A 23,015-nucleotide genomic window follows, 5' to 3' on the forward strand; every position below is an offset into this window, starting at 1 on the left:
CACAACAATGAGAAAGAAATAGCGAATTTTGGCATTATTTTACAACAATTTCTCCAACACTTTACAAATGAGAGCAAATGGCCTTTTATAGGGGCCAAAAATACAACCGACGGTGGAGATCAAAACAAGATCAATGATCCAGATTGGATCCTCAAAATCCTAATTAGGGTTGCCACCCCATCGGCCAATGAGAAGCTGCCACCCCGTCAATGGACCAATGAAAAAAGTGCAAAAAGTGGCAACCAATGAGAAGACACCAAAACAACGGCCAATCAAAAATAGACACTTGCCCCATTCTAGAAGAAAGAGAAATTTGCCACTTGGGCTTACATTAAATGATCTTCTAATATAACTCTTCCCTTCATCAAAAATGATGGATTTACTGTTTAGATCAAATCTGGATGCACATTCCATAATCAATTCCGGACACGGCAGTGTAGGAGGAAAAGTTGCCGCGTGTACAATTCCACTTTTGTATATCCTCTTTGCCAAGGGGGATTGTCCTTCATTTAGTTTGTCCTTCATCCGTATCATGTCCACTACATCGATATTGATGTTATTTGTTTCATTTTCGAGAAGAAGGGTGTTTTGGGCATCATATCCTCTTTGTCTTTTTTAGTGTTTGTCCGCTTGAGATTCTTACTTGCACTAACATCCTCCATACTCGTCGCCCTATTACGGGATGGTTAAGTGGTGGACCAGAAGGCAAGTAGAACCAAGGGAAGCAATTCTTAGGCTAGACGAAAGAAGGATGTTAGCTTAAGGACCCCTTTCAACTCTAAATGATTAAAATTCACCTTAACCAATAACCGGACAATGACTTTTCGGAATTAGGACTAGACCTCAAGAACTTCAAATCCACTTGCAAATCAGAATTTTACCTTGTAATTCATCTCCAAATAAAATTACCCAACCTAGGGCAAAAATCACATCTCCTTGCAAAAAATGCCAAAACCATGAAAAATCTGCCTTCTCACCAAAAATCGCCCAAAACAAGGGCCAAATCTGCTCTTAAGAAAAGTCGCCAATGGAAGGGAAATCTGCCCTCAAGACCAAAATCGCCAAAAATGGAGAAAATTCTACACTTGCAAGGAAAATTGCCCCATAATGGAGAGCTGATCCAAGAAGAAAATTTGCCAAACAATGGAGAAATCTGCCTTGAAACAAATTCGCCAAACACTAAATCTGCTCTTCACTAAAAAACTCGCCCAAGCATGGAGAAGAATGAATAAGGAATGAGGGAGAAAAGGGGAAGGACCTCCTCTTATACCCAACTCCACATGTCTTCCTAGCAGGCCGACTTGGACCTGGAGGGGAGAAAAAACAAAAATTAAATCAAAGTTATGGTTCACAATTAAATACTTAGCTAAAATTTAATTTTGCCAAAAGGAAAATTGCCAATTAGTTCTAAATTGCAAAAGGAAATTAAATGGTGCCTTGGAGATGTTAAATATTTCCATTTAATGAGGATTTAGTAATTAATACGTCATTAAAATTGGATTTTGGCTAACCAAAAGCCACTTTTCAATATTAAATTACCAATTTCATTAAAGGCTAAAAGTTTTCAAGGCAATTTTAATCTATTAAAGCCAATTTTTGCAATTTTCCTCCAAATCAATATGCCATTTAAAATTTTATGACAAAAAAAAAAAATTGCCTCTAGAGTCAAAAATCGATTTTGCAATTTAGCCTCATTTCCACAAAATTTTAAAAAAAATTCACCAAAGAAAAAATTTAAGATTTTCCAAAACTCAAGTCTAGCAAAATTTCCCTTTTGAAAATTATTCAAATTTACACAGTTATATCTGGATTTTCAAAAGAAAGCGTCTAAGTATAAATTTACAATTTTATCCTGCCAAGCATTACTTGTTAAATTTTGTCTGGCCTAAGGATGAAATTGGTTGCTCTGGAAAATCAAGCGAAACTGGGTGAAAATAAGCTAAGTCTCTCCCACTGGCTTGAAGTGTTCAAGACTCAAAATTCTTTAAAAATCAAAAATTTTGGACAATCCAAAAATTTGCCAAGGCGATCAAAAAGGGGGGTCCCCAAAGTTTTGGGGCAATGGTGTGAAAACCTCACAACACATACCAGTCATTGACACCTAGAATGTCTTCTAATAGTAGTCGCCTCTATATATGGGGTCAATATGCTATCACTTAATTATTTCTTACTGTTCATATTTTATTATTTATTATTTATAATTAAGTTATATTATTAATTATTCAATCTTTATTCAACTATTTATGATAATATTCATGTGTTTCAAACTTATATTTAACAAAACTAATCTAATAAATATTATATATTGATTAATATTTATTTATTTATTATATTGTAATGATATTATTTGATGTATGATTATTTGATTAATTAATTGATTGATATGGTACTAAGTTTCTGGTATTAGATAGTGTAAAGATTTTTTTTATCAACGTTTCGAATCACACTACGTGATCCATCATCAGGATGAGAGAGCAAGAGGTGTAAAACAATGTAAGTTGCAAATTTAGCACAGGCTCACCAAATAAAAGAGACCAAGAGGAGAGGGAATGCACACACCCCAAAGCAAGAAAGATAAGATAATCATTATGTTTATATAATGATTATTTATTATTAGATACTATTTCCTACAGTCCCCCCCCCCTCCCAAATTTGTTTTTCATCAACCAATGAAATTTTAAGTTTATCTCAACACTGACTTTGGAATTGCAGGGATTGCTATCTTAAGCTAGTTTCTCCCTCCACTCTGAGAGAAGGGCTAAGTTGTAACTCTATATCTGCTCCCTTTGTCCAAGTCCAATCCAAGAAATTCACAATCCCAGTCATCAAAGATATTCACTTCAAGAGCCTCATTTATTTTGTACCATGCCTATTGTACCAATCTTCTTTTCCTGCAAGAAAACCTAGAGACGAAGGAAAAGATCAAGGCAAACAGCTCTTTATGTTACGTATAGAAAGAAATACAAATAAGAGAGAGACTACAGTGAGTAGATAAATGTAATACTCAAGGATAATAAATATGTATTTGCACATCAACATCCTTTATACAAGTTGCTCCAATGAAGGTCCATATAAACATTTGTCAAACAATGGGAATGGAATATTGGTTATTCCCCCCACAATGTAAAAGTCCTACTTGCTCCATTTTATAAAGTTTTCAATCACATCCTTTATATGGTTGTCATTTATGGAAACATATCACTCATTTTGAGATGGCATAACTTAAGGATAAGTTTGGTGTTCGTACACTTAGAAAATTGACTAAGTATAATGTAGAGCAACAGGGAACAGTTAGAGAGCTTTGTTCGGCGAGCTTCACTAGAAGCACATGAGTTATGCGGGCTCAGAGGAAGGTAGTACAGGCACCATAGTACATGTGTTCAAGGCTGCGGAAAGTAATGCTGAGTTTTGGGTGAGCTATGGGCAGTTTACAAGAGACAAATTTGATAGGACAGAACAGGATAAACAACAAAGAATTGGCATTTTGGTTAAAGAATTATTTTGGCTTGCCAAAAAAATTACTTAACAAGGTTGGGACGACATCCTAGATGTTAACCAATACGTGGCAGACCCTAATTTGAAGATTTGGTACTGTGCAAGGTAGCACAAGGCCGACTAGACCAAAGATTTTGGCATACAAGATTTTTATCTTTTTTATAAGCGAAGTATGGCATTGTATTGCAATGATATGATGTTTATATGCGCACTTTGTATGCCTGGTATAGATGTGAATTTGATGTAGTGAGCAGAGCAGTAGTATGATTGCTTTTGTGAAGTAGAACAAGGACTGAGAATTTGATGTACTGAGCAGAACGGTAGTATGATTGCTTTTGTGAAGAAGTACAAGGACTGATCATACATTGAAGATATCAGCAGCAGTCAAGTTTTGGTATTAGTCTATATAACTTGTAAAGTTGGATATGATTTGTATAAGCAATGAGCTCCTATTTTGTATTGTAATCACAACTCCTAACAGCGTTGAGATTTCTAACAAGAACAAGTACACTATACGGATGTAATAGATCCTAACAAGGTCAAGTCTTTCACAAGATACTTTTGATTTGTGGGTACCATCCCCACCGGTTTTTCCCTTGGCCAAGGTTTCCCTAGGTAACAATAATGGTGTTATGAGTTTCATTGTGTTATGCTTATGTTTACTTTTCAGTTGATCATCTATGCAAGTTTAAAGATTGTTAATGATATCCATAGTTGGGCAAAAGCTTGTGGAACACTGATTCACCCCCCTTCTCAGTATTCCCTATTTCTAACATGGCCTTGACCTGTTAGGTAGATATTTTGCAACTGACAGTTTATGCAAATTCAATCGCAAAATAGGTAGACCAGCCACAGCATATGAGATAGAGTCTCTCCTACCTTTAAGGGAAGGTTCCCCCTTCTCACCATTCCTTGGATCAACTCAAGGTAAGCAAAAAGTTAAGAGATGTGTTAAAGGTTCTTACTAATATTCTTTCCTCTTTCTTTCAAGAAAGAATCCACTTACTCGTGGAGCAGGTAATGGTCAAGTTCGATCTCTTACACTTCACTTATATCTAAAAGCAAGAATCAGTGATACTGATACCAAACACCAACTCAAAGGCCAATTAAGTGTATCGGCTTAGATCTACGTCTAATTTTATCTATTCTATAAGAAAAATCTCTACCATTGGGGCACACAAACTTCCAAAAGTAGAGAATTTCTAACTATTTGCAAGAATTTAAGAGAGTAATATAAGCTACAATTAAAGCTTCTACTCTATATATTACCAAAATTGCTCCCAGTCAAAGCTTCGGCTCCAATTGTTTCTTATATTCACTATGCTCTATTGAACATAATAATAACATGAACGAAAGATAATAGAAACAAATCAAAGTCACAACTTCCAAATTGTTCTATCGTAATTGCTTCCAGTCAAAAGCTTTGAATTCAATTGCTTCTTTCTATTCACTTTTCTTTCAAATTTGCACTACACTAGCAATTATGATTGCACAAGTTTGGCAAAGCTCTCTTGCATATATTAAAAGATGATTTTTACAATAAGGGGTACTCCTTTATATAGGAAAAAGGAGTGAGAAAAAAAGAGAAAAAGGTGGGAGGAACTCAACCACCTTAACTAAGTCAAACTAGGAAAGAAGGTACGACTTCCGTCTGAATCCTCGCTCGTTTGCCGCCTATCATACCGCATTTACTGCAGGAATTACTTTAGGTTATAATGGCCTCGACTTCTCCGGCCCATCGGCCTTCTCCAGCCCAACAGTTGATGCTGGTGTTGGAGTTGTTGCTGTTTGAGAAAATGGCTCCGCCAAACAAACACCTGCGCAAGTTCGATCCCTAGTTGTTCCACAAGGTAACTCCTCTCCTGATATTGTTTTGAATGTCAAGGAATTTGCTAGTGCATGCACTTGGCTAGAACAAAAAACCCTGATTAGGTATTTTGTGGGTCGTACTCCTTCTGAAAGCATGCTGCAGGAAGGGATTTCCAAGGTCTAGACACCTCAAGGTGTCCGCCTTGAAGGCGTTCAAAGCCTTACCAAAGGCTTTTTTTCTTTTTCCCTTTGGCAATCCTAGCAGAGCTAAGCATGTATTTGTTCGAGGCCCCTGGTCTGTCAAGTCCTCTCTTCTAGTTTTTCAATGTTGGTCTCGCAATTTTGATGTCTCTAATGACCGCAAACTCAAGGTTTCTGTATGGGTAGAGTTCCTCGGGCTTCCTATCCCTTGCTGGTCCTACAAGCCATTGCGCAAATTGTCAACAAGGTTGTTTGCCTTTAGCTAGACAAGTTTTTCAATGCTCGGACAATGCATAGGGTTTGTGTTGAGGTCGACCTCTCCAAGGACCTCAAAGAATCAGTATAAATCTAGATAGATGGTACCACCTTCACCCAGAAGGTGCTTTACCTAAACCTCCCGAATATCTGCTATCAGTGCCAGTCCATGGAACACAAGATTAAGGATTGTCCATTACTGGAACGCAATTGTCCACCAATCCAGGAAGCCAAACTGGCTCTGGTCGCTAAAACAGATGAATGGACTACTGTTGTGAAAAAAGGCAAAGGCTCGACTGTAGCTAAGGCAGGCTCTTTGCCTCAGAATAATGGTTGTCCCAGCTCAAGCCTGGGGCCATCAGAGGCTTCGATCCCTTTGCTCCCGCCTCCACCTGTTTCAAACGTTGGTGCCCAGGGGTCAGCAGGCATTCATACCCCTAACTCTCGCCCTTCATGGGTTCAAGCGCCGTAGGTGGCTTCGATGATTTCATCAAATTCCCTCCGTCGTTCTCACAGCCCAAAAGGCCACGATGAGGTATCTAATAATGGGGAGAAGATACGACGAGTTATCTCTCTTGGAGACTTCTCGTTTGATGCCTCCACATTTTTGCACAACAGCTCCTCTCTTGGGGACAAGGAAGACATGCAAGTTGTGTTACAATGAATTGTCTCTCATGGAATGTGCGGAGGCTCACAGACCTCCCTAGAAAATATTTTGTTCGTGATACCAAGCGTTGGCTTGGTCATCTTGATGTTCTGTATCTTCAAGAAATTAAAGTTGTTGGGTTTCTTCTTCACTCATCCTATCGTGTTATTTGGCCAAATGGTGCCTTATTTGCTTCTCAGCATGAGGCTGGACGAGGTGGTGTTGTCACTCTTCTCTCTCCTCGTTTACTTTCATCAGTTATTTCCCATGGCTCTAACCCCATGCAGAAGGTTGTTTGGATTTTGTTGTCTTTTCGGAATCATTCCTATGGTATTGTTAACCTCTATGCCCCCAATGATGTTGTTGAGCATTCACACCACGTTGGTTGGCAGATCACTTCCACCTACCACCTGGGTTTTTTGTGGGGATTTCAATATGATGTGTCTATTGACAAGGAGGGGCTTCTTCCTTTTTGATGGGCAGTTGGCGAACGAGAAGCCTAGTTTTACATGCGAAACAAGCTAGGCCTTTTTCATTCCATGCTAACCGTCGTCAGTTTGGTGAGGTTTGGCATACTTGGTCCAACTTTCGAGTTGGGTCTGATAGAGTATTAAAGAGACTGGACAAGGCTATGCTTTCGGCACAGTCCTTTTTTTCTTTTTCACATGAGCAGGCATTACCTGTCACCCCTTTGTCAAATGTGACTTTGTCAGATCATTACCCCATCCTCTTTTCTATCACCTGGCACACCGCTCAGCCTTGTCCTTGCAAAACTCATTTTTGTCTCAATACTTCCTTGTTGTCCCATCAGCCCACTATGTTGCTCACATTCTTTGAGTCTGGAACCTTGAGCCTAGACCCCACACCCATGTTGGGTGGATTCAATGGTGGAATAATGTCATCCTACGTACTACACAATTTCTTTGCATTTAAGGGAGATAGTTGGCCACATACCGCAGAAGATCTTATGAAGCCACTACTAAAGATCTTCATACGGCCTCGGAAGCTCTCACCATGAATCCGTTTGATACGGATTTACAAGTCCAGCTTGCCAACCTTCGACACCAAAAACAAGTTGCAGACAGTTATGCTGCTAGAGGAGCTCAGATCAAAGCCCATCTCCATTGGGCTGGAGGTTAGCGATCAAGCTTCTAAGGAACTTTTCAATGTTGTACGGCCTCGCCATTCTGTGATAGGCATCAAACACATACAGGAAAACAAGCAGGTTCTTTCTGACTTGCCTAGCATTCTTCACGCTTTTGTGCGTCATTATGAGAAGGTCTTCACTGCGCAGGGGTCCTCTATTGCGCATGACTAGGCATTACAAGCCTACCTTGCCACTACTCCCAATGGGCTTGCTCCAAAGCAATATCTCTTTTGTGAGCAAAAGCTCACGCTTTCTAATCTCAAGGACGCTGTCATCTCCATAGCTGATGATAAAGCCCCTGGATGTGATGGCTTCCTGTGTGAATTTTACAAAGCTTTATGGGAGGACATTGGATCTACATCAGATATCAAGAAGCTTATAATTCTCATTCCCTAGGCAGCATTAATAATAAGGGTAATATCAAATTCATGCCTAAAGTCGGCGATCCTGAAGGCATATGCAATTGGAGGTCCATCACTTTGTTGAATGTCTTACAAGATTATTGCCAAGGCTCTCTCCCTTAAAATCCGACATATGCTCCCTCAGATTATTCGTCCTAAACAAACTGGCTTCATTAATCCAAATGTATTCTGGATAATATTATTGTTGTTTGGGAAGGTATGGAGTGGGCTCATCAGTCCAAGCAGCAAGTCTTGTTTCTTAAGATTGATTTTGCCAAAGCCTATGACCGGATTGAATGGCCGTTCATTTTGGCCATGCTTCAAGCCCTGAGGTTTGGTCCAATCTTTCTACAATCAGTTTGGATGCTTTTTGGCAATGCCTCTTCTTGTATTACCGTAAATGGTCGGCAATCTGAAGCTTTTAGGCTTTACAAATCTATCCGTCAAGGTTGTCTTTAAAGCCTATGACCGGATTGAATGGCTGTTCATTTTGGCCATGCTTCAAGCCCTGAGGTTTGGTCCAATCTTTCTACAATCAGTTTGGATGCTTTTTGGCAATGCCTCTTCTTGTATTACCGTAAATGGTCGGCAATCTGAAGCTTTCAGGCTTTACAAATCTATCCGTCAAGGTTGTCTTTTAGCGCCTTCTCTTTATGTTTTGGCCACCGAAGGGTTTGGCTATCTTCTTGCCAACACTCTCTCTCGAGGTCTTGTGTGTGGCATCACTCTCCCGGATTCCACTTCGCAACTTGTGAATGGCCATTTTGTAGATGACTCATTTCTCACCCTTCTGGAGGATGAAGATAATATTGCCAACGCCTTAGGGTATGCTATTCAATGGCACAAAACCCTTTGCTATAGATAATCATTCTTGCCAAGCCCTCAATGGCTACAGTGTTACAAGTGGAAATGGGTTCAGCATGGCAAAATCTTTCGATTTCTGGGCATTCCTTTTGCTTTTCAAGCTTCCCCTGTCGAGCTATGGAATGTTGTCCTGGCGCGGATTGAGAAGCAATTGGACTATTGGATCACCGAACCTCTCTCTCTTGCAAGCAAATTTCAGATTTGTTCTAAAGTGTTGGCTGCTACACATGTCTATTACTCCTCGTGGTGGGCCACTTCCAAAGCTTCACACCTCAAGCTTGAACGCCTCCTAAGGGATTTCCTTTGGGTCTCTAATGTTGTGCATCACGACTTTCACAGAGTTGCTTGGGACTTTTGGTATCTGCCCAAAGACTCCAGTGATCTTGGACTGCTTTCCACTCGCAAACAAGGGATTGTCCTCTATGCTAAGTGGATCATTCGGGCTCTCACTAGCGATGAACCTTGGAAAATCTTATTGCATCATTACATTTCTTCAGGCTTTCCAGTTAACCAACCAGCCTGGAAGGGGATTAGCTTTCAAACCCTTCTTGTGACCATTGAACCAGTGCAAATTCAGGGGACCTTTGTTGCTAAAAGCATTTGGAAAGCTTGGGAAGCCATCAAGTCGTGGCTTCATTGGGCAAGCAATGGGTTTAGAAATGGGCTCTTCATGAACCAGCAAAATTTGTGGTGGTCTCCCTTGTTTGTTGTTCAAGGTGTTCCACTGGCTAAAATTCAAGGAGCTAACGCGTTGCACATATTTTGAAGGGGAATCAAAACACCCAAAGATCTAATGGGAGGACCTACAGGTGCAATTCAAACTTATCTATCCAGATCGACAGACGGTTGATCTTCTAGTTTCTGCAGTGCCTACCCATCTGTTACATAAGCTTGGTATTCATTCATCTCACCCATAGTGGAAAGATTGGAAGTGGTATCCTTGGCATGGTTGGGCTATCGATGGTTAGTTCCCCAAGTATATAAACCCAAGTTGGGCTATCGGTGGTTGGCTCCCCACCTTCCGATGGTTGACACTCTCAACCAGCGTTGGCGTTCGCAGTCCTCTCACAAGACTTGGAGCCTTAGATTTGCCACAATTTGCCAAAATATCACGAAGCCTAAAATAGCTCACTTGGCCTGGTGTCTTCTTTTTCAAGGGTTGCCTTTGGGTCCTCGGCTCCGACATCTAGGCGTCCTAGACCCTAGATGTCCTTTTTGTGGCCAGCCGGAAAGTTTCTTTTGCATATTTTTGGTTCTACAAACAAGCCCAGAATTATTGGCTCTGGATTCATGACTATTTTATCCTTTTCCACCCAAAGGCTTTTTCTGGGCATATGGATGTGCTGGGAGATTCGACCAGACTTACTTTTAAGTACTCTCAAATATGGCATGCTTTTAAAATGGAGATTTTATTTACTATTTGGAAGGACTGAATGTTGTTTTATTCTCTCACAGCTTTCTTGGTATACATGTTGCTATGTACTCTAAAGCATGTATTTTAATAATGTCATGATGCAGATTCAAGTACAAACACATAAGGTGGCGCTAAAGGTAGCTCACTTGCAGGAGCTTTTAGCTCATTGGGGTAATGCCCCTTGCACAGTTGCTTGAGTACCACCGGATACCTTATCCGGTGATCGTACTCCTCGCGATCATTGGAGAGGTCGGAGCAGTTCAATGTGCCGCTCGCATACTCCCAAGCCGCAACCTTCTCGCTACTCTCCCAATGGCAGTTTCGGTGATCGCCGCCACTCGGCCTCACCTCCACGGAGGATGGGTCCAAGCTAGTCCCCAGTGGCTCCTCCTGCTGCCCCTGATGCTAGCTGGCCTTCTACGCACAGACCCTAAGTGGGCTTTCCCTCGCTTGGATTTAGCTATCTCTCTGCCCAGGCCGGAGGGAGTGAAAGAGATTGATGATGTTGTTGTCGCCCCTGCTAATGGTTGGGCCAACCCTACGGACTTTAAGGCTTTGATGATAAAGACCCTCCCTCGGCTGGCACTACTCTTGCAGCCTGAGGGCTTTATTTATTATGTTAATGTTTTTTTTTAATGAATAGCTCTCTTATCTGGCTGTGTGCCGAGTGAACTCGCAAGGTGATCTTGTATCCCCTGGCCCCCTTTTTTGTGCATATGTATCTTTAATATTTAATTAATAAGAAAGGTCTATTCATCAAAAACTAGGAAAGAAGATTTATTGGATTACATGCATAAAAGGTTTGCGTAATCGGATTACATGCAATTGCATTACACGTAATCTATCTTCTACAACTACAAACTGAAAATGCTCTTGAAGAAAAAGTTGAAACTGGTGAATCAATCCTGTAGATTATGTTGATTTCTAGGATCGCTGCAAATGTACTAACAATTGTCATTCTATTGATTGTGTTCCAAATGCAAATGAAGGCTTATAAATAAGAGAGGAGACCTGTCTCCACAATTAATCATCACTAGTTAACATATTAATATATTAGTAATATAAATAACTATATATATAATATATTATTATATGACATGTATAACTATATATATATATATATATACTATCCTATATATATTATATACAATAATATATCTATATATATATATATATATATAACATGGATAAGTATATATAGCAAATGATGATTTACCAATAACAATAATGTATATCATGTATATCAAATCAAATCAACCCGACTGAAGCTACAACCTTAACACTCCTTTGTAGCTAGGGAAGATTTGTAAAAAACATTATGCTCTCAAGTATATGAAGAGATATCATCTTAGTATGATATTCAATTCACCATAAGGCTAAATTTCTCAACACTCCCTCTTTAGCAAGGAGGGAATTGAAGCAATTTCCATAACTTTAATATAAGCTTAAACACCACCTTAAGTGTGGTCTATAATAGAACTATGTCATGGTGTCTGGCAAGATTCGACCCAAAGAACCATAACAAGTTGGTTATCATGGTGTCCGACAAAATCTGGCCCAAAGAACCATGATGAGTTGTTTATCATGGTGTCTGGCAAATCCGGCCCAAAGAACGATGATAACACTTGCTTCTAGACACCTAACACATTTAGGTACTACAAGTGAATGTAGTGTATCTAAGAGATAGGTCAAACTATTGATAAGGTCGTCACCTTACAATAGTGACCTTACACACATGAAAGATCGTCACCTTTCATAATATACAAATGCAAAAATTTAATCTTGCAGTGACAACAACTTAATGAAATTTGTTATGTTACATTCGTTATCATGACTTTCAGCACTCTGGGACAACAACTTAATGAAGTCTGTCATGATAATAGGTCTACCATTTATAAGATTGTCATCTTACAATGATTACTTTTTGTTTATATATGACAATCAAAATTGCCAACTTTCATTACATATCATATGTGAAATAGTAACCACCATGAACCAAGTTAGAGGGTGGTACAAAGGCTTTCACCTCAATTCTCCCTCATAAAGAAGAATGCATTACAAAGAATTTCACTTAGAGCTTCTCCTCGTAGAGAAGATATCATTTACAAAGGATTGCACCTCAAAATTCTCCCTCTAAACAACGATCCTGGGAAGTCAGGTCCAATAGTTACTCCCTTAGAGGCTCTCTTCCCCAAAGGATTCTTGTCAAACTCACTCTAAATCTGATATCAATTTTCTGATTTTCTAGTGATAGGTCATCACTTCCTCGTGATATACATAGGAGTAGGCCGGTCAAAATCATGCGATCACACACATGTATTTCTAGACTCCCTCTGAGTATCAATCTTCTAAACTCCTGCATTGCTTTAGAAGAAGTATCATACTCCCTCTTTATGTAGAAGAATCTCATAATCTCAATCATCAAAGATGTTTGCTTCAAGAGCATCACTTTATCCATCTTGATCATCAAGGTCTTTGGAGCTACTATCATTAGATTGAGTCTGCACAATATTTGGTAGCATATGTAAAGTACCAACATTCTTTTCCTGTAAGAATATCCTCAACATAAAGGAAAAGATCAAGGCAAATAACTCTTATAGTATGTATAGAATTACAAATAAGAGAGACTACAAAGAGTAGTTAAATGTAAAAGATAAAAATACTTATCTACAGATGAAGATTTAGAAATTGTCTTCTTAGATTATTTGAGAATAGAACATCTCCCCTCTAAATAAGGTTCAAGTGGGAATGGAAAATTGACTATTATTCCCCTATAATGTAAGATTTCCACTTTTTCTTATATTGTTGAACAATTTTGTATCAAATTTGACAACTCCTTTCTAAGTTCCAACTTGCTCTTTTCGCCCATTAAAGGTCCAACATTCATTTAGCTTAACAGTAGAAGCAAACATATCCTTCCATTTTCTAAAACTTGTCCACAATATGCCAATATCTTGATTTAGTATGATTGTGCCACATGAATGAATCTACAACTCATACGTCGAGTTTCATTCATCAAAGAGAGACTCGTAGATGGTTCAAATGAATTCTTAAAAGCTTCATTAACGTCTCACAACATCTCAAATTTCCTTTGTTCATGCAAATGTATTTGTTTGATCTTTTGATTAAACCTTTCAATAACTTCAGCAAATACAAGTGAAATCATTTAGAAGTCATCACTTCCTCATGATGTACACAGGCGGTAGGCCCATTAAAATCACAGTCACGAGGTATATTCATGAATCACAGTCCTCTTGACTGTTACAACTTAATGATCACTGGAGAATCCATCTCAACATGGTTTACTCCCTCTGAATCGCCAAAGGTTGAATCATATCCTCTATATGCTCCCTCTCTTTCAAGGTTGCCTCTAATGAAATGTCAAGCTCCTTCTAAATCTCAATCTCCCTCTTCTTGCAACAACATTCTCAAAGGAAAATAGCTCTCATAGTACATATTGAAGTAATAAAATAAAAAATAAGAAAGAATAATATAATGCTCAAGGATAATAAATAGTTTTGCATATTTATATCTTTATGATATAAATTGTATCTATATAATACACTTATACTCTACCAATACCTTTCATTATATAATATATACTAAACCAAGTATGATTATACCTTATTTTACCTTTTATTTCTACTAATGTGTACTTAGGGACTTCTTATAAAATCAACACCATTTATGGTGGAAGTACCCCAAAATACCTTTTAATTCGCAAATACATTGTTGTATATATTGCATGCTTGTAATATCTCCAACCAATTTCGATCATTAACAACTATTTACCTATTTGTGGCTAACTTACCCTCGATATCCTTTCAGTCATTGATGCAGTGGCGTAAATATGGGGTAATGCTACTTCACTCTATGTGGACCCCCAATATCGTTAAACGTCACACTACATTACTTGTTTTATTTTGATCTCGATATGACTATGGGTGCCGATATCAAATAATAACACATGTGGTCTATAGACTTGTACATCACCATCCTAATTTACCTTTGATTCATGTGGGGCCATGTAGCAAGTGCGTTATTTGTAAGACTATAATGTCTTTATTTAATTTTATCCTCTATTTGGTATTCGATCTCCCTTTGATATATTTGTTTTCAATCATATTGTTGTTCCACCAACAGCATTTGTTCTACTGCTGAGACCTTCCACGAAGGATAGGTTGTGATCCCTTTATTGTAAGAGAAATTAACACCTAGTAGTGTCTTCAAGTGCCCAAACAGGAGATATGAATATTCAGGCTTACAAAAATATTGTCGAGAATCAAACAAATTGCTTCAAGTATGATTATAAATCATCAATATTCATAATATTGATTTGACTTCCTTTTCGATTTCCATGTTTTGTAACTCCTCTTCGATACTATCATTTTATAGTGATATGAAGGTCTTATTTTTTTCTGTGTTCCCTTTTATACTTCTCTAATCATCCTCTGCTTCTGTCTTCTTATCCACAAAATTCATAAGGGCTGACTTTTATTAATATAACTCTTATCAATTGTTCATTGTGTAATCCTCCCATTCTCTATGCCTCAGTAATCTTACTCGTGGCTTCCTTGTGTATTCTCAGAGGGTTTCCAAGCTCATCATTTATAGCGTATATATCTTTTCACTCTTTCTTTACTTGATATTAATATCTATCTTGACATGTTTGCAAACTGTGCATTTCTTATTTTTCCTCCTTTTTTAAGATCAGTCTTACCTTATTTTTGATACTTCATTCAATATTTTAGTGTTATGTCTATGAGTCTGGCAGGGACTTAATAATCATAGTGTATATGGATTTTACATCTGTTTCCCTCTTTCTCGCTATCCTCAAACTTGGATGATCACTCTGTAACAATAACAAATGCATAATGATCATGTATCTCCATATCAAAACTTGAATAGATGTATACTTATATCCTTGACTCCCTTCAACAATACCCCTTAATTTTGTGACCACTTTAACAATACATTTCTGATTTGAATAGCCTCTTATATATTGTTCTATCTGATGCAATGGTTGAATATTATTGCCTCCTCATTTGATTATCCAGTAGTTGTATTGTCGAACTGGAGTAGTCTGACTTTTTCTTTTATTAATTTCTGATATCTCCTGTCAAGTATCAATTATGCATATCAAAGAAATGACCATAATGTAATTCTGCTCTCCCCACTTTTTATACGAAACAGCCAATGTGTTGTCCCTCCACACTCATTGTCACTTTGGTCCACAGTAGGTAATGACAAAGATTGACAAGCCTCACCATAAACTGTTCATCTTTCCTCTTACATTTGTAGTTGGCTTTGATATCATGTTGACTTCTAGGATCGTTGCAAATGTACCAACAATTGCCATTCTATTGATTGTGTTCCAAATGCAAATGAAGGCTTACAAATAAGAGAGAAGGAGACATGTCTCTACGGTTAATCGTCACTAGTTAACATATTAATATATTAGTAATATAAACAACCATATATGTTTTATATTATTATATAATATGTATAACAATATATATATAATATATAATATATAGTATATACTATAATATATATATGTATGTATTATATGCAATAATATATATTATTTAACATGGATAAGTATATATAGCAAATGATGATTTACCAATAACAATAATGTATATCAGATCAAATCAATTTGATTGAAGCTACAACTTTAATAGATTATCAGTAAAGGCTTTGCACTTGATGATGCAATCATGGATGGTCTCCAAATTGGGAGTTCCTGAATTCTGTGTCACTGCATTATCTTTGATGAATTGTCAGTTGTCATTTGAAACGAGATGTAATCAAGTTTTTTCTCATTCCACACTTGTGAATTCTTCTTTGTTAGATTCCAACATTCTGGAATTTCTGACACTTTGAAAACCTTCTCAAATATATCCAGATGTAAACTCGGAACAATTTTCCCATCAGCATCTTCAATTGAACTCTCTCTCTCTCTCTCTCTCTCTCTCTCTCTCTCTCTCTCTCTCTCCACTTTGGCACATTCCCACACGAACTCAGGTTCTACGGCCGCCATTGGGAAAGTGGAGACCAAATAAATGTTGCTTTTTTTTATTCCAAGCATTTTTTCTTCACAAGATGTCTCAATTTTTTGAAGAAATTATGACATGCCTTGACTTGAAGAATTTGTTGCAACATGAAGATTCCAAATAATGAAAACATCATCCGGTGGGATTGGATCCATGAAAGCTTCAAGATTCGAAAAATAACAACAGATCCATAAAGGGATAAATGTTCGAAGTATGGATTAGATATTTATTGAACGCTTTTGAAGGCTGGAAATGAATGGAACAGCTTGTTTTTGGGCAAATATGACCAAAATTGGGGTTTGGATGGTGGATTACATGTAGGCCAAATGGGCCTTTTGCTTTGAATGGGTTAGAATGCAAGTGGGAAGCATACGGATGCGTGTAAGACGAGAGATTTTATGTTTAAAAATGTGAGTTTTGACCAGAATCGGGGTTAGGAGATGCAATTACATGTGGTAAAACTCTTACTTGACAAAAATATGTAATCGGGTTTTGAGATTGAGATTACATGTTTAGAAATATGGAGTTTGGATGTATTTGGACGATGGATGAAAATGGAAGGTAAAAGCATGGAAATGTACTTACATTGCTAAGGGAAGATCTCCAACTTTTTCTCCAAAAACAAACCAAAACAAGAAACAAAATATATACAAAAACTTAAAAAGAAAAAGAAAAGCATACCTCTTGCTTTGACTCAAACTTGATAAACTTCAAAACTTTACTTTGCATGCAATTTTGTTTTTGCAATGAGAGACCTTTTGCATTTGCCAAAAATGAAAGTTCCAAACTTTGTTAAATAACTTGAAGCAAAAAACTAGGGCTGCATTTGAACAACATCATAAAGAGCCAAAGAATGCAACAAAATAACAAAGTGATGAAGAACTACAAACAAAACCAGATCCTTGCACTTACTTGGAGAGCGAAGGGCAAAATTTGAAAGAAGAAGTTGGAATGAATTTGTTCTCTCCAAAATCAGATTTTGCAAGTGTGTTTGCATGTAACGATCAAATGCCTTTGAGAAATTCAAACCTTAGCTTCAAATTGGGTTTAGAAGATGAAAATACATGTGCAAGATGTTGCCAATGTTGTTGAAAATGTCTTCCTAAGTGCAGATCACACTTCTTGGAGTGATTTGCATGTTTGAAATGTTCCTCTTCAATGCAAATCGTGGTCAAGGAGTTGTATTACATGTGCATGTATTTGATGCAAATGCTTTGAAAGTTCCTTTTCTTCCAACATTTTTAAGCAAAATTGGGCTTATAAAGCCCCATTGCATGAAACGCCTCTTCTCCAAGACCAAAATTGGGTTTAGCAACTCTTATTGCATGGATGTTTTTGCCTTGGAAGAGCAAAATCAGGTTCTCCAAAGACAAATGCATGTTTTAAATGTGCAATGAAGATGTATATAACTCATTCCCAAGTCAAAATTGGGTTTAAAAGAGTGTATAACATGCAGTATTTTTACCCTGAAGACTCAAATGGGATTATCTAATTGGATTGCATATTTGAAATATGCATTGGCAATGCATAAGTCCGTCATTTTTCCTCCAAGAGCAAAATCAGGTTCTCCAAAGACAACCTTGTGTTTAAAATGTGTAATGCAAATGCATATATTTCACTTGGAGACCAAATTGGGTTCTCTACAAGTCAATGTTTTTGCATGTAAGGCTCAAATCAAGTTTAGAAAGAGCTTTACGTGTAATGAAATTCATGTGTTTGACCAAAACTTCAACTCTTCGAAAAATTGGGGTTAGAGGAAGTGATTACATATTTTAAATATGCAATGCACTTGCATGCATTTGGACACCCAAGCCAAAATCTAGGTCAGAATGGCACATTAGATATTTTCATGACTTGTATTTACATGTATTTGGCAAATCATGGTTATACGATGTCATTACATGTAATGCATTTACATGCAAAGAGGAAGATCAGATTCTTGTGGATACATTACATGTATTTCATTTCAAAAATAACAGGTAATGGAGTTGCATCACTTAAGTTTTCTATTTAGCATGTCTTATTGATTCACTTAAGTGAATCTCACTTAAAGAGGTCAAATACATATTTACACTAACATATTTTAAATATTATATATAAATTTGTTCAAAAAGCGAGATTCATTTAAATGTTTTAAGTTAAAACATTAAAGTAAATCTCAACATCAAATTAGACTATTAAGTGCATAAAGTCACTTAAGTGATAAATTAAAAAGCAACTCAACATCAAATTATAACATAAAGTGCACTATAGTGAGTTTAATCACTTAAATGAAATCTAAAGTGATAAAGTAACTTCAAAACATAACATAAAGTCATTTTTAAGTTGTATTTTTCAAAAGGGGCAACTCAACATTAGAATATAAAGCCAATATTTTTTATATGCAGTTAAGCTTGTTAACCCCTCATTTTAGACACTTAATATCTTTTGACTATCAGCTCCGATTAAGCCTCAAGATATCTAGTATCGAAGGTATGATTTGCCATCTCTTGCCCTTGATTGTATGCCCTAAGAAGACTAGATTTATCAAATCTAGATTTATTCTGGATAGTATTATTGTGGTTTGGGAAGGTATGGAATGGGCTCGAAAGTCTAAACAACAAGCCATCTTCCTCAAAATTTATTTTGGCAAAGCTTATGACCGTATTGAATGGCCCTTCATACTGGCAATGCTTCAAGCTCTTGGGTTTAGTCCCATTTTTATCCAATCAGTCCAAATGCTCTTCGGCAACGCTTCTGCTTGTATCACCATTAATAGCAGACAATCTGAAGCTTTTGGCCTTTTCAAATCCATCTGCAAGGGTTATCCCTTGGCTCTGACTCTTTATGTGCTTGCTACAAAAGGATTTGGGTACCTTCTTGCCAATGCCATCTCTTTTGGCCTTATCAAAGGTATTTCCTTGCCTAAGTCACCTACCCAGCTGGTTAATGGGCACTTCGACGATGATTCCTTTCTCTCCCTCATTGAGAATGAGGATAATGTCTCCAGTGCTTTGTAGTGTCTTGACACTTTTTGTCTATCCTCTGGTTCGGCTACTCAATGGCACAAGACCCTTTGCTATAAACAGTCTTTCCCAGTTGGAAAGGGATTCAACACAAAGAGGTCTTTCGCTTTCTCGGCATTCCTTTTGCATTCCAAGCTTCACCTATGGAGCTTTGGAATGCTATTCTTGCCAAGATTGAGAAGAAGCTTCATTGTTGGATTACCAAGCCTCTCTCTTTGGCTTGTAAATTCCAAATTTGCTCCAAAGTATTGGTGGCTACTCATGCTTGCTATTCTTCATGTTGGGCTCTGTCCAAGGCCCTCTTACATATAGTTGGAGAAACTTCTTATAGACTTTCTCTGGGCTTCTAGATCTGACCATCATGGTTTTCGCATAGTTACCTGGGAGTACTGTTGTCTTCCCAAGAAGTCTGATGACCTTGGCCTTCTTTCCACTCAAAAGCAAGGCATTGCTTTATGTGCCAAGTGGGTTATTCGTGACCTCTCTAGAGATGAGGCTTGGAAAATTCTTCTCAGGCATTGTATTTTTTCGAGTTTCCAGGTCAAAAGACCGACGTAGAAGGGGATTGGCTTTCAAACCCTTCTCATCACTACTGAACCAGTGCAAATCAAGGGAACTTTTGTTGTTAAAAGCAATTTTAAAGCCTCGGAAGCCATCAAGTCATAGCTTCGCTGGTTCGGGGTTAGCTTCAAGGATGGGCTTTCTATGAACCAACATAACATTTGGTGGTCTCCCCTCTTTGATGTTCAAGGGGTCCCGCTTGCTAAGGTTTAGAGTGCCAATGTGTTGCATTTTTATAAACGTGGCATCAAGACACCTAAAGCTTTATTCTCCAGAGCTACCATGAGCCTCAAAAACTGGGAAGACGTCAAGGTCTAGTTTCGTCTCTCACCCAAATCAGTAGACTTTTGACTTGTTGGTTTCTACTTTGCCTCCGCACATGCTTCACAAGTTGGGTATTCAACCTATTAAGTCATGGTGGAAGGCCTGGAAATAGTATCCGTGCACTCTTCTTGCTAGTTACAAGCCTAAGATGGGTAACCTTTGGTTGGTGCCACATTTGCCTATGGTTGATACTCTCAACCAACGTTGGCACTTGCAATCTTCTCAACAAAACTAGAGACTGAGATTTAACACTATTTGGACCGCCATCACTGAGCCGAAGATTGCACATGTTGCATGGTGTGTTCTTTTCCAGAGCTTGCCCCTGGGTTGAGTGTCCCTTTTGTGGGCAACCTGAGACCTTTCTTTATATCTTCTAGTTTTGTCGAAGAGCTCACCAGTATTGGCCCTGGATTTATGATTTCTTCAAACCCTTTCCACCTGAGCCTTTTTCTTGGCATATGATTTTGTTGGATTATTCGCCTAAAATCCCCTACAAATACACTTAGTTTTGGCATGCTTTCAGGATGGATATTTTATTTACTCTTTAGAAAGATAGAAATATTGTTCTTTTCACTCACGACTTTCTTGATATAAATGTTTCTATGTACACTAAAGCTTGTATATGCAATAATGTAATAATGCAAATTCAAGTACAAACCAATAAGATGGCCCTTGAGGTGGCCCACCTGCAGGAGTTGCTCAACTACTAGGGCAATGGCCCTTGTACGGTGGTCAAAGTATCATCAGATTTTGTTTCTGCCAACCAAACTCCACCTTGTGGCTGCTACCAAGGTCGCAATTCCTTTGCCCGCCACTCCCAAATTCCTTGGTCATAGGCTCCCTGTCACTCTCCTGTCGTTGGGAATGATAGATGGCATTGTTGCTCGGCTTCTCCATCGTGGCACGGCTCTGGCTGGTCCCCGCGTGCACCTGCTGCTCCTGTTTTCCTATTGCTAGTTGGTCCACCCCTAGTGGTGACTCTACATGGCTTGAGACCACTTCATCAAAATGGTCGTTCCCTCACCTAGCCTTGGCAATTTCGCCTCCTAAGGCCGAGGAGGAAAAAGAGAGAGGAGAAGGAACATACTGAAGATGGGTGGTCTCTGCCCGACCCACCTGTTAACCCTGCTGATGTATGAGGTTCCGATGACTACCATGATCCTCCTCCCTCAGTTGATAAAGCTCTTACAGCCTAAGGGCTTTTATTTACTATTTTTTTTATGTATAGTTTATAGCTTTCCAGCCTTTGTGTCATGTGAACTCTCACGAGGTGATCTTGTATCCCCTGGTCCTTTTTCTATAAATAAGTAACTTTAATATTTTAATTAATAGAAAAAAGAGTATTCATAAAAAAAATGATATTAATTGTTTTGACATATAATATAGTTTTAAAAAACAGATAGATATATAGAAATTCTTAAAATATCCCCTTTTTTATCATGTTGCTGTTGCAATTTTCGTTTCTCGTGTTTGGTAGCATAGATCTCGATTAAGATAGTGCTTTAGAACTTGTTCAACAATATATAAACTCTATGTAAGGTAAATGAAAACGATTCGAGAAGGGTTCCGCACACCAAATTGTCTGTAAGATAGACTGAAAAACAATCCCATGTGAAATGCTCATTATATACACCTCAATAGTATCTCAAATGGCAGCGACCTTAAAACGACCTTTACCGTGTCTATTTGACAATTATAAAGCAATAATGCACAGGCCAGGGTATTCATTTTTTTGATGCAATACTGACCAGATTCTGAGGTCGATGAAGATTTCCGAATGAGAATATCAGTAAGGGTGCTTTCTGTTGGAGGAGACTTCAGTATTGGTGGAGCCTGCATCACACATAACAACATTCAGAACTCATTTTTCTTCGATATTTATTATCATAGGGTTTTATCATAGATGAATAATGTCGACTTTTAGCATTGGGGTTTCCATTGTATATGCAAGCGACTATTCAACGGAAGCTGATTTCATATTTAATCGAAACTCAACTGTTAAAGAATTACACACTAGTTTAACACTATCACGAAAAAATGACTAAAGGAGCATCCTTACAATTTTGAGAGCTTTGAGTTTTTCCAATGAGGGATCAACTTCCTCGACACGATCCTTCACCGTGGTAATTTCATCTCTGGCTCTCTACACAACAAAAATTAGGAAATCATTGTAAAAGCATCAGAGACCTCGTTAATGCAGTTGAAAAAAAGGGTAAAACATTAAACTTGGAAATCTCATGAGAAACATATCATGAGTCTGAATCCGCATGCCTGAGAAACATTAAACTTGGAATCTGCTGCGCCCATATTATTAGTATTATCCACTGAGAGTTTGGCTTAACAATCACCACTGAACATCATTAATAAGGGCAGAGATTAATAATTAGTGTCCTTCAATTTTTACAAAGCTCCGCTACTTTTGAGGAGGAGTGTTCATCTTGCGAAGAATCGCAGTGGTCTGTTAGATTTTCTTCTCGACTTCAATAGCTAAATTTGTGTTTCCTGTGGGATCTTGATTTTCATTCAGTTCAAGTTTTTCTTTTATTTTCCTGGACCTTCCAAGATTATCGACTTTCTTTGTGCAAAAACTGGTGAAACGTATGGACACCTCCAGACCTCGACAAAAAGTAATTTGAAAGAAAATATATCTAGCACATTGTTGTGCAATGATAATCTCAAAGAGGTGCACAAGGTATTCGGTAAAAAATGATTATTAGTAGATCATTTAGTAAACTCGCTTCATTAAGCCAATAGCTACACATATAGTAGTCGATGATTTGAAGAAATTGGAAGCCTCAATACATAGAAATTAAAAAAACTTGAGGTTAATTAAATTT

At 37.9% G+C, this 23,015-nt stretch overlaps 1 protein-coding gene across 1 annotated transcript in view; it reads right to left on the reverse strand.

Moving 5' to 3' along the window:
- LOC149532085 (uncharacterized) overlaps positions 1-22,797 on the reverse strand; it is a 64,755-nt gene extending 41,958 nt beyond the window's left edge. The window contains exons 1-3 of the mRNA XM_089808464.1: positions 22,450-22,797; positions 22,238-22,321; positions 21,927-22,011 (exon numbers count right to left, since the gene is read on the reverse strand). Coding sequence (XP_089664590.1) covers positions 21,927-22,011; positions 22,238-22,321; positions 22,450-22,485 — 205 coding nt within the window. The 5' untranslated portion in view covers positions 22,486-22,797. The remainder of the gene's footprint in view (positions 1-21,926; positions 22,012-22,237; positions 22,322-22,449) is intronic.
- Between the last annotated feature and the right edge of the window lie 218 nt (positions 22,798-23,015).

The sequence above is a fragment of the Cupressus sempervirens genome, chromosome 11 (assembly GCF_028749045.1).
Source record: "Cupressus sempervirens isolate cs-2001-9-10 chromosome 11, ASM2874904v1, whole genome shotgun sequence".
Lineage (NCBI taxonomy): Eukaryota > Viridiplantae > Streptophyta > Pinopsida > Cupressales > Cupressaceae > Cupressus > Cupressus sempervirens.